The sequence below is a fragment of the Meleagris gallopavo genome, chromosome 5 (assembly GCF_000146605.3).
Source record: "Meleagris gallopavo isolate NT-WF06-2002-E0010 breed Aviagen turkey brand Nicholas breeding stock chromosome 5, Turkey_5.1, whole genome shotgun sequence".
In the NCBI taxonomy this organism is placed as follows: domain Eukaryota; kingdom Metazoa; phylum Chordata; class Aves; order Galliformes; family Phasianidae; genus Meleagris; species Meleagris gallopavo.
Window position 1 is genome coordinate 47,709,307 of NC_015015.2, and position 11,748 is coordinate 47,721,054.

Here is an 11,748-nt window from a genome sequence, read left to right on the forward strand (position 1 = left end):
GCTGTGGAAATCAGCATTTCCCAAGCTCCCTCACCTTGTTTTGGGCCTTCCTGATGGCTTCGTGTTGTAAACCAGGCCAAGAGGGGCTATTGCAGAGCCCCAGGGGCCATGGTCATTCCTCAGCCCTCAGGCAGGGACCAGGAGGCTGCTGTGGGGCCCAGCTGAAGCAGAGCTTGGGCCAGGGCTCCCTTCTCACCCAATTCCATGATCCTGTGTGGCTGCCTTCAAGCAGCAGGATGCCTGGGAGGGCAGGGGTGGGGCAGGCTTGCTAGTTACTTATAAACTTTTATCTGCTTTGGCTTGGAGAGCTTGTGGTTGTCCTTCAGCAATCATCAAAGGCACTCCATCTGCCTTCTAGAAAACATTTTTTTTTTCTCCAGTTATATTGTAAACCTAACTATTAGATAAATGAGGGAAATTTAAGCTTAATCGAAGGGCAATCCGCAGTCCAAGCTGACATCTGCTAGCTGTTTAGTGCTGGCTTCCCACCTGGCTAGAGAAAGATAGACAGCAGGATAAGATGTTCAAGTGAGAACTAAAGCAGAAAGGCATGGATGTGAAACACAGCACTACAGCTCCAAGACCAGGAGAAAGAGCCTTTCTGGTAGGAAGAACTCAGCCAAATATCAGTAAAGTTTATTATGGTTTGCTGTATAAATATGATACAATAGCTCACGTGTTTCTTAATTATAAAACCATTTCATGGAACAATTAAGATTGCAAAAGACCTCTAAAATCGTTTAGTCCAACCATCAACCCACCCCACCCTGCCCACCAACAATACACCTCAGTGCCACACCTCCACACTTCTTGAACATCTGCAGGGACAGTAACCCCACAACCTCCCAGGGCAGCCTGTGCCAATGGAGTACCGCTCTTTCTGAGAAGAAACTTTTCCTAATACTCAACTGGAACTTTCCCTGGTGCAATTTAAGGCCTCTACCTCTTGTCCTGTGCTATTTGATGGCATACCTGACAACAGCAAGCGCTTTTCTAAACTTCTTCCTCACGGATAGTCACAACCATTCTGTGAAAGTCTTTATTAATCTTTCTTCAGCTTGACAAAGTTGGGTCCCAGCTCAGTTCGTGTTTTACCTTGGCGTGTGGTGCTACACCTACAGTCAGCAATAACTGCACTGTCACCCAGGTTGAGCACAGCCTGGATACAGCATGATCCTATAGTAACACTAGCAACCTGCTGTAAATGACCTTTTCTTACCCTCCTTTGCAGGCCTCCTGTCATTAAGACAATCAACTGAAGTTTGTTCATGGCCATTTAATGGGAGCAGAGTCCCAAGGTGCACAGGATGGGCAGGGGGGCTTGGCTGGTAGAAGCAGTAACACCTGGTCCCATCTCCAGGTGCTTTACTCAGCACTATAAATCCATCACAGATTGCTGAAGTTCTGAGTGCAATTGTCAGGTGCTAAGGGTAGAGAGCAACTGTGATCAACCTCACCAGAAAACCAGTGACCCTCTTTAACTGGTGCTTTGCTACCTGAGAGCACAGCAGATACTAGGACTTCCAGAACCTTCAAGTCTCCCTCCAGAATGGGAGGACTGTGACAAAGCAGATTGGGAACACAACTGCTACGCAGGTGAGAAACAACCAACAACTTTGGTTACTTTCGCTATATAGTATAGTTTCTGTATCAGGCTTGGCTATTAACATGTGGATGAAGTAGGTTAATGGCATTGTGGAACAGCTAAGGGAGCTAGAGAAAAGTCAGTTTCTACAGAGGAGTAATACAGAATGAGGAACATCATAATCTTTAATATTGTTCTTATGTTTGCTTACTAAATTGGCTGAGAGTTGTGAAACAGCTTGCTAAGGACACTGGAAGTTGAATATCTGATCATGAAGTGCCAGCAGGACTGAGGCAAACTACTGCTAAAAAGTCATACCAGTATGACTCACTGGGCACAGTGCTGTAGGAGACAGGAGCAAAACTGTGTTTCCTGAGGGAATCAGGCATCCCAGGCCCAGTAATAGTCTTTGAGAGCTCAACATAAAGGGAATTATTATTCCACATTTGTAACATATATGGATTTCTAGAAGAAAACAAAAAGTCAAAACCACTAGAGGGATTAAACTCTCAGTTTATAAGAGAACCTTTATAGTGTTCTCTCTTGTCCACTTAGTAAGCTGACTTCTTATACCTGTCCTTTCCAGAGTGCAGGAGAGTTGTTAGATGACATATCAGCTCCTAACTCCCAAGAAATTTTTCAGTATTTTCTTCATGGAGAAAGGTATGGTGACTAAGGTTTTTTGATGAAATACTATTATTGAGGGTATCAAGAAGCTGGTGGTTGGAGAAGAGAGGCAGGAAGATGGAATTGTTCCAAGGGCTAGAAATGACAGATCTAGGTCAATGTCAATAGTGCAATATACTGCATGTAGGGAGAGAAACAATACCAGCACCACGTCCCATTTATATCCCCTTATCACCATTAGTGATGGCTTTTATAGCTGGAATATCACATGCTTCCTGATTGCTGAGTCAGTTCCCATTGAATCACAGAGAGAAAAAGTTAGAACTGCACTGAAAGTAGTTAGGAACAAATGTCAACATAACATCTCCAGTGTCTTCAGTGATAGTGACTCCTATTCACAGAAATAGGTACAATACACAGAAGACCAAGTTAGATGATCAGGAATAGTAAAAGCCCTTATAAGAAGCAATTTAAACTAGAACCCTTCCACTCCCAGAGGGCTTCTAGTAAGTGAAAGGTATGAGCAAATATGAAATTCTGTATACTGTTGAAAGGATGAGTGGAAAAGGATTAGCCATTTCTCACAACACGAGCTGTGGTATGCCACATTGCTGATCAGTGAGCTGAAGGTTAAAGAAAGAAAGGGTTTTTCCACATCTCAGTTCAATTCTGCCAGCAAGTTACACTGAACATCAGATACTAAGAATAGAAATGGCTCAGAAAAGGTTTAGGAAAAGCCCTGAAATAAAGGTCAAACAGCAGCTAATAAAATATTGATTCAGGTATTAAAAAAAAAAACAACATATGTATTCCATTTCACATACAAAATCATGCAAGCAGCTATTGTCAGGCACAAGATATTTAGGCAATGCTTTGAGTTGAAGGCACCCTTGTGTTCTCTAGAAAGTATCATTTGCTACTGCATGCCAGTCATCCCTGCTTCCACGGTCTGATGCATGCAAAGCATCTACATCTAACTTGGCATGAAGAGAAACCAGTCCTAACCTACACACAAGCATGCCCATTCATGCACCAAATATTCTTCATTGCACACCAGGCCAAAGCTCCAAATTGGATGCACATGTCCCAGGAAGTTAATTCTAAGTCTAGACCAAGATTCATGTGAGTGTAGCCTGCTCTCATCTAGTTTTTCAAGGTTACATAAAATATCCCTTATTAAAAAGTATCAGTATTTTAAATAGTGCAGACACTCATCCTCTTCATCTAAAGAGCGTGTGCCAATGCTACACCAAGCACACACAAAGCATCCTCCTTCTGCGGAGCACTCAAACCATTCAAACAAACAAAATGCCACTGCAGCAGCTGGAGCTGCTCTGTTAGCTTTCTTTTGCCAGTTTGCATTTTCTCTTAACCCTTGAGTAAGGACCAATACTGTCATCAAATACAAAGTCCCACAGGACTCGAATCCAGGACTGGTGGTAGGGGAGGTTGTCATAGTACTCTGCAGCAATCTTCTTCACCTGGAAGAACAAAAGAGAGAATGAGCTATTTACTTGCATGGTGTCAAGTGCACTTTGGTCTTATTTTTTAGATTTGATAGCACTGCCATAAACTGAAGTTACTTGTTATTGCTTGTGAGGTTTCTGAAGCACAGTCAAACAAGATAGACTTAAGTACATTTAGATACTTAGCAGATTTATTACACAAGTTTTGCCTGACAGTGTTAGGATTTAACGGATGATGGATCTCTGCCTTCAGTCAGAACCAAATCTCTCTCACTTGGGAGGTGGAGACTTTCCATAACAAGATGACTAATCCACCTCATAAATTGCCAGGACTCCAACACGTATTTAAAGCAATGTTTGCCACTCCTAATACTTGTCTGCAGAGAGTCCTAGGTAGGGGAGGAACAGCAATTGAGAAAATGCTGAAGGCACAGCCTGGGCTGTGTTTCCTTAGTCTTTCCTCCGTTCCACTCCCCTGATACAAATCTGGCTTCCTTCTCCAAGCAGAGGAGATCCCAGGGGTGTCTCTCCTCCTCTGTCCATTGCTAGAAATGCCTCAAGGTTCGTCAGTAGATTTATCAGTCTGACACAATTTTATTCCTGTTACAAATCTCCAAGTTTTACAACTGCTGCCATCACAGAAGCACTGTGTGCTGTTGGGGTGTTTGTAGGATGGGGATAACACCTGACAGCCTCAAAGGACTGTGAGAATTCCTGAGCTGTCAGGGCTCCAGCCAGATGCTCTGCTTTTTTGAAACACACTTAGGAGAGCAGCTGGTACTGTACATTTCACAAAAAACTAGCTGGGCATTGTTTTATTAGAACTCCACCTCCTAGACAAACAAGGCTCTGTACCAGAGCAGCTGGGCAGCATGACTTGTCCTTTTAAAAATACTGCAGAATTTAAAAGCCAGTTGTGAAGAAGACAGTGAAGACTTCCAGTGAAACTCTGAAATTGTGCAGAAATTGCCAACTGGGAAGAGGCACTCAGCAGCATCTGATTCATGATGATGTAGTCTTAATACAGCACTTTGTGGAAAGGTAAGAATGACAGCAGGAGTCAAATCGTAAGCCAGTACTACTCATGCTGGTTACATCGCTAGCTGAGCTTCCTGGCAGACAGCTCCTGTGATGTAGGTGGGCAAGGCTCAAGTCTTGTTAGGCACTTCTGTGCACCCCTTGTGCAGGTGGTTGTGTTGGAGGTGGAAGATTCAGACCAGGTCTGATTATGTTTGGTCTGTCACTGAATAACTGTCTTCCTAATAATTTCTTACATCTTGCTTTAAAGTGTTGGTCTGTGCTTCAGATGTGATTCATTTTCAACATGATTCAGGTAGAATTTCCCCTTTGAAGAACTTGTTAATGGCTACAAGAAGGGTAATGTCCAGCCACTGGGTAAGATCTCTGGAAAAGCAGATTTAGATCCCTGCTCAGCTCCTGTGACCACAGTCAGAAATAATTTAATGTGAGTAAGTGAAACAGATGATGAGAGGAAGGATTGTTCAGACAGTATGCTCCCTGGGTGAATGAAAGTCACTGCTGAGGCCAAGTGATGGAGGAGTTGCTTGCTCACCAAGCACATTGATTTAGCACTTCCCTGCAGGGTCTGGTGGCATCTCATTTTGAATAAAACCTCAGTGTGGAAACCATAGGAGATGGGCAAGGTTTTGCTCTGGAGCAGGTTACCCTGGATCATCTTGGGACAGTGGCTTTTTGCTCCTGCTTGGCTTTGTGCTCAGCAGCACTTGGTGCAGGATGGCTGGCAGCATGTGCACCTTCTGCAAGTTCTCTGCACTCCAGGCAAGAAAACTGCATGAGGTGTACAAAAATCAGGGAGAGAAGAGAAACCATTATAAAATGTTTTTGACAAAATAATGGTGTACAGGGAAAGTTTAGTGAATAAAATTAGAGAGGTGACATCTTGAAGGATTTTCTAATGGAAAGGACATGGAAGTTTGTTTGGTGCCTCTTTCCATTTTGCCATCACATGGGAGAAAAAAACAAGTGAACAAATTTATCTTCTGCCATGGATAAACACAAAAACAGCCTATTGCTATTTGTCTCAGAATCCCTGTGTGCAAAACAAAATGGCCTCCTCTTTACTGCCCACACAGAGTACTGGTCAGGATTTGTTTTTTTAAATGTGCTGATTCTTTTTTAAATATGATGTTAATATACATCTGTTAAGTGTACTTTAGAGTGGAAAAGTCATCCTCCATGTTGCATTCTGGTTGCAGAACAAAACCTGTGGATGGCATTTTTTCCAGGTAGCAATTTTTGCAAACAGCGTTACCAACATCTCAGAAAGAAGTGTATTGTAACGCAGTATTTCTTAATCCTGCCCTTGGCCCCCCATTCCAAGCTCTCCATATTGCATTGGAAAGGGTCCATTTGCTTCAGTTCCTCCCTCCCTCCTTACAGGTCACAACTTGGAAGCATTTGATAGTTTTTGAATGGAAATTATAAAAGGATAACCCAAGACTAAATTCTGTAATAAGCGTAATAAGTGCCATGTGTGTAGTATATGGATGCTTTTCTTCAATTAGATCAAGATAGTAGATAATAAATCACATCTTTTGGGTTCAAATTTTGCTTCTTGTCACCCATCCTACTCCACAGTAGCAGATATGGTCTAGTGGCATTACAGCATAGCTGCTACAGACTTTCTCCTGGGGCAAAACAGAAGCTAGAGGCCCTTGTGACAAGATGAAAAATTAGGTGTAGAATGCTAGAAAGCAGAGTACAAAAGTTCCTTCTGTATTCCTTGAGTGTAGGGGAAGGAGAAAGAACTCAAGCTAGCCCTCCTGGCCATCACACGGTTAAGGAAATCTGCAATTCAAATGAAGTACATCTACCATATTTTCCAGCCTTGTCTATCTAATAAAATCTTGTTTCATGCCATGTCTTTCACAAGCTTGAATAACTATGAAAATGAATAACTAGTTTGCCTCTGGTAATGTTACAGTTTTTAGTGTAGCTTGTAGGAAGAGTACCAAGTTCCTCCTTGTTCTGTGTTCCCTCTCATCAAAAGTATATTCAGTCTTTCAGATCATGAAGAATCAATCTTCTTATTCCTTTGGTAAGTAACACAATATTTTGTTATTTTAAAGCTTCACTTAAAGGCTAACCTAGTCATAAATCTATGGCTATAGTTTTTAGAGCAAGTCCTTCATTATAATGTTAAATTATAATGTTACAATTCATTATAATGTTAACATCTCCTTGTGTAATCTCTCATTATACTAATGGGACAAGTTCTTACTGTGCACTCATGTCACTCATTTACAATCTCCATAAGCTTATGGCACAGTCTAATTCTTCCTCTTTCAAATGTGCCACAGTCCTAGGGTAAAGGTCTTTCCAGTGACAAACATATTACTCAGAAAGCACATACTGGATGAAACACCCGTAATAAAGGACAAAATTTACTTTCTGATAAGCAAATGGAAGACCCAGTTAGTTTCCAAACTTAAAATATTTTCTGATCTTAATTCTCCTCTCCATTCACTCATGCAAGAACAAAGAAAGGACCTTTTTCCCAACTTAAATTTGCCAATATTTGAAACTAAGTACAGTTAAACTATTAAAAGTTTGAATGCTAAAGAGACAACAGTTATTGAGTGAAGAATCTACTGGGCAGGTAAGCAGGAGAAAGAAAGGGAGGTTTCTACCCCTATTTGTCATTAAGTTCATACATTGCAGCTATCCAGAGAGCCTGTACCCTCCCCTTCCAAAGAACTTTTCTTCTCAATTTGCAGAGAAAAACAGCCAACAAGGGACACACTATTTTCTGCAATAGCTGTTTTGACAAAGAAGTTCTACTTCATAGTAGATTTTTCACTTGTTCATTTGCCAGTGACTCAATATTTTCCATGTTGTTCTATCACGTAACAGTGAATGATAAACCTGGTACCTCCTTTACCAGCAGGGCAAGTCTCAGGTGCCCTGAAGTTAGAAACAGATGAAGAGGAGTTCATAAAATTAACTCTATCCTCTTTACAGAGGAGTGCAGACACTTCCATCTGCTCACTGCCTTGAGGAGTTAGGCTAAACTATTTGTGATGTGGGTGGGGAAAAGCTTTTCAGGTTTCATTCAGATCTGGAGCAACAATCCCAGCAAGTTCAATTCGTCACTTGCCTCCTTTGAGATAAGAGAGCTAACCTTCTGCTTTTGTATTTACGTTTCAGTAAGCTAAGTATCTAAGCCTATCTAACAAGTTTGAACATTTCAAGCTAAAACTAAGCCCACTTTCCAGCTGAGGTACCAGATGTGTCAGGAAGAGGAGTTGGAAAACTTCACATGTGAATGCTGAAACCCATCAAGAATAGCCAACTTCTTCAGGAGACAGCTCCAGCAGTCAAGGGGGGGGATTAAAAATAAATAAATAAATATGTATATACACACTCATTTGGTATATGTGCTTTCTGCGCTCTTCTATCTTGTTTCAAACCTCCTCTCAATGTTTTTGTGATTAAGAAAATGGGTTATTGATGAATCAGTGCTTAGATTAGACAGTCCTAGTGGTCTTTTCCAACCCTTATGATTCTATGACTCTAATATCAACTCATAAAATGGGGTTCCCAAACTTAATTTTCCTGGATACACCATCATAAAAATTGAGTCATGCAGTAGTGTGGAGGTCACAGAACTATAATTTCAGCCCTGCCTCCTCCTCACAAGGAAGTTCCAGCAGTAGCTTCCAACAGACAGTGTTTCCTCCCAGCCATGCCAGAGGATTTGGGTGTAGGAGTAATGCACTGTAGTCACATCCTTTTGGCACTGTGAGCACAGCTGCTGAGGAACTCTTGTATTAAAATCCAGAAGAGCAACTACATAGCTGGCAGTGGATTCAAAACCGTTCCTGGACACCTGGGCTTTGAAAATTTGATTCCCACAACTGATAAAATGTAAACAAAAAAAGATTTGATTTTAAAAGAGTAAAGCCACAACATTTTCCCAGTGACAGGCCAGGCAGCCTCAGTTTCAGTGGGTGGGGCAGCAGAGCTAAAACAAGTCATGGAGAGCAGGAATTTATTTTCTACTGCTATTTGTAGCAAGTTGGAACATGCTCCAGTACTTATGTCATCTCAAAAAATAGAAAGATTTTTGTTTGATGTTAATTAAGCAATATAATTAATATATAGATTGACCATTAGACAAGTTTCAAGTAGTGGTTTCTTCCTGTCTCGCTTTAGATCATCCTTTTACACTTTGAAGGGTCAAGAACAGGTAGATGAGGGAAGTAAAGAAATTCAGACTATTGCTAAAGAATCATATAACATAAAAACAAACAAACAAACAAACAAACTACCAGTTCACTTGAGATTATGATGTACTTACCATTGGCAACTTGCTTCCGGGAATACTGGGGAAATCATGGTGCTCCATGTGATAACCTACATTAAAGGTGAGCCAGTTCAGAGGTCCATAATAAGAATACGTCTCATATCCTTTTAAGAACATGTAGTGTTCTGCTATGAAGTGCCCAGATATGGGATGTAAGCCCATGCAAAGAATTGTACCTGCTATTAAGTAAATAATAGGTTTGAGTCCCCAAAGGTAGAAAATAATAAAATCCACAGAAAACTGCACAAGGGCATTAAAAATTTCCATCTGTGTAATTGCTTTGGGATTCACATACAGTGGTCTCAGACTGTAGAATAGAGGTTGGAGGAAGAGCCAAAGCAGTTTCCGAAGTGGTGTACAGAAGAACCAGCCTTCAAAATCCGTGGGAATGTCCACATCCAGGCTGTCCCCACCAAGGTACCGATGGTGGTCTATGTGGTATTTCTTGAAGGAAGCAGAGTAAGGGACACCAACTGGCAAGTTGGCAAAGACTGCAAACCATCGGTTCCATTTGGCCTGCTTGTTCCCAAAGGCGACGTTGTGTGAAATATCGTGGATGGCTAGGGTCAATGAGTGGTTGATGCAACCCCCAAAAGCATAAGCCCAGAAGAAAATCCATTTCCAAGATAAGTCTTTCACCAGATAGCATGCTAGAAACTGCATGAAAACCATTCCAGATACAATCCATTTCAAATGTGGATCTGGTCCCATCAGAGTCTTGATCCTTGGATATTTTGCTAAAGGGAAAAAAATGCAAAGAAAATCCATTAACTCACAAAAAGGTAAACATGACCACTGCTGGTGCTCTTTATTTTTTATCATCTTATTTTTGAGGCCCTAGTCTTATAAAATGGAAATTTCAAAGCCACTACCAAAAAGGCTTCACTAATATATGAGCTTTGTTCCCATTTCTAGCATCGTGTCCAATATATGTGTGTGTGCATATGATGACCTCGATGGTCAACAAGTGGCCCCATTTATCTTCATGAGGATGAGTATTAAACCAGTGACCATCAGACTTGAGCTGTCACATTTTTTCACTTCCCTTTCTTTTTGCTTAGTCCAGATACTATTTTCAACAGGAAAGAAATACAGATGCCTTCTTTGTAGTCCTTTCCATTCTTCGGTTTCAGACACACTAGCAGAGGAGGAAGGCCATGCAACAAGCTCTCCTGGTTTTACTGTGTGGTTATATGACAACTGCAGCACTAAGAAAAAGTAAGTGTTTGAGTGTTTGCCAGTGCTTACAACATGCACATGTCTTTACAAATACTAACATCACTAGAAAGTAAATAATATTATTGGGAATCTGTAAGATACATAACTTGTTGTTGTTGTTCTCATTCTGCTGGGAGCCTATCTTCAAGCCAGTGAGCCTGTTCTCAAGTCACATCCCAGAAGTAGGCATGAAAGTCACATAGGCAATCCCACAACAGCTTCTCACAATATAGAATCACAGACACATGAGTTAGACTTGCCAGATCACAAATGTGCCAGTGCAGCACCATCTTACTGATCTTTGGATTTTTTTTGCCATTCATTTGTTCTTTTAAGAAAATGCACAGAAGTGAAGCTTATCTTCTAGGAACTGTTCATTATTTCAGATCTCTTCACAAATATCCCACCTCTAACTTCCAGTTCTAACTCTCATGTTTGTTTCTCAAGTTTTATAGCCTTTATCCACCCACTGACCTCTCTTCTTTTATTCATATTCTGCAATTCTCAATAATTAACAGCTTTCATAAATAAGACTGTAGGACAACTCACTCATTATGAGCATGAAGTTACACAATGTGTCTCTACAAGTTTTACAGGTATATTTTACGAAAAGAAAACTAAGTTTCATCTGACTATTGCACCAATACCAATGCTACTGTTATACCATTTAAGGCTACAACAACTTGCATCTGTGCAGCTGTGTATACTACAAACAAGCACTGGATGATACACTTCATGTGACCTTGCAAAGTAGTGCCAGGCACTGAGTGGAGAATTTTTATAGGAATGAACATTGAGACATCTGCAGTAGTTCGGAAAGATCCAGCGCTACTTAAGGAAGCAGGTTGATGTGGTCATGCTCTGCAAATATTCCAGCAATTTTCAGCCTGTTGGTCACTTGTAGCTGAGCTTGACAGAGGCCAGAGACAATAAGAGACAGGTCTCTCTCTGCAGAGAGGGACCTGGGCGTCCTGGTGGATGACAGGTTGGCCATGAGCCAGCAGTGTGTCTTCGTGGCCAAAAAGGCCAATGACATTCTGGGGTGCATTAAAAAGAGCGTGGCCAGCCAGTCAAGGGAGGTGATCCTCCCCCTCTACTCTGCCCTGGTAAGGCCTCATCTGGAGTACTGTGTCCAGTTCTGGGCTCCCCAGTACAAAAAAGACAGGGATCTCTTGGAAAGAGTCCAGCGGAGGGCCACAAAGATGGTGAAGGGCCTGGAGCATCTCCCCTATGAAGAAAGGCTAAGTAAACTGGGTCTGTTTAGCCTTGAGAAAAGAAGACTGAGAGGGGACCTGATCCAGGTTTATAAATATCTGAGGTGTGGCGGCCATAGCGGTGAGGCCAGTCTCTTTTCAGTGGTACGTGGAGACAGGACGAGGGGAAACAGACATAAGCTGCAGCACAGGAAGTTTCGCACGAATGTGCGTAAGAACTTCTTCACAGTGAGGGTGACGGAGCACTGGAACAGGCTGCCCAGGGAGGTTGTGGAGTCTCCTCTGGAGATA

The 11,748-nt window shown here is 41.7% G+C and overlaps 1 protein-coding gene and 1 long non-coding RNA gene across 2 annotated transcripts in view; one reads left to right on the forward strand and one right to left on the reverse strand.

The window, feature by feature from the left end:
- Window positions 1-2: 2 nt before the first annotated feature.
- Window positions 3-11,748, reverse strand: part of DEGS2 (delta 4-desaturase, sphingolipid 2) — a 19,028-nt gene continuing 7,282 nt past the window's right edge. The window contains exons 2-3 of the mRNA XM_010711906.3: window positions 9,020-9,762; window positions 3-3,693 (exon numbers count right to left, since the gene is read on the reverse strand). Of these exons, the coding sequence (XP_010710208.1) occupies window positions 3,550-3,693; window positions 9,020-9,762 (887 nt within the window). The 3' untranslated portion in view covers window positions 3-3,549. The remainder of the gene's footprint in view (window positions 3,694-9,019; window positions 9,763-11,748) is intronic.
- Window positions 4,639-8,022, forward strand: LOC116216695. Its single transcript, XR_004159976.1, has 3 exons — window positions 4,639-4,719; window positions 6,719-6,757; window positions 7,935-8,022. It is a non-coding gene; the product is annotated as an uncharacterized LOC116216695 (long non-coding RNA).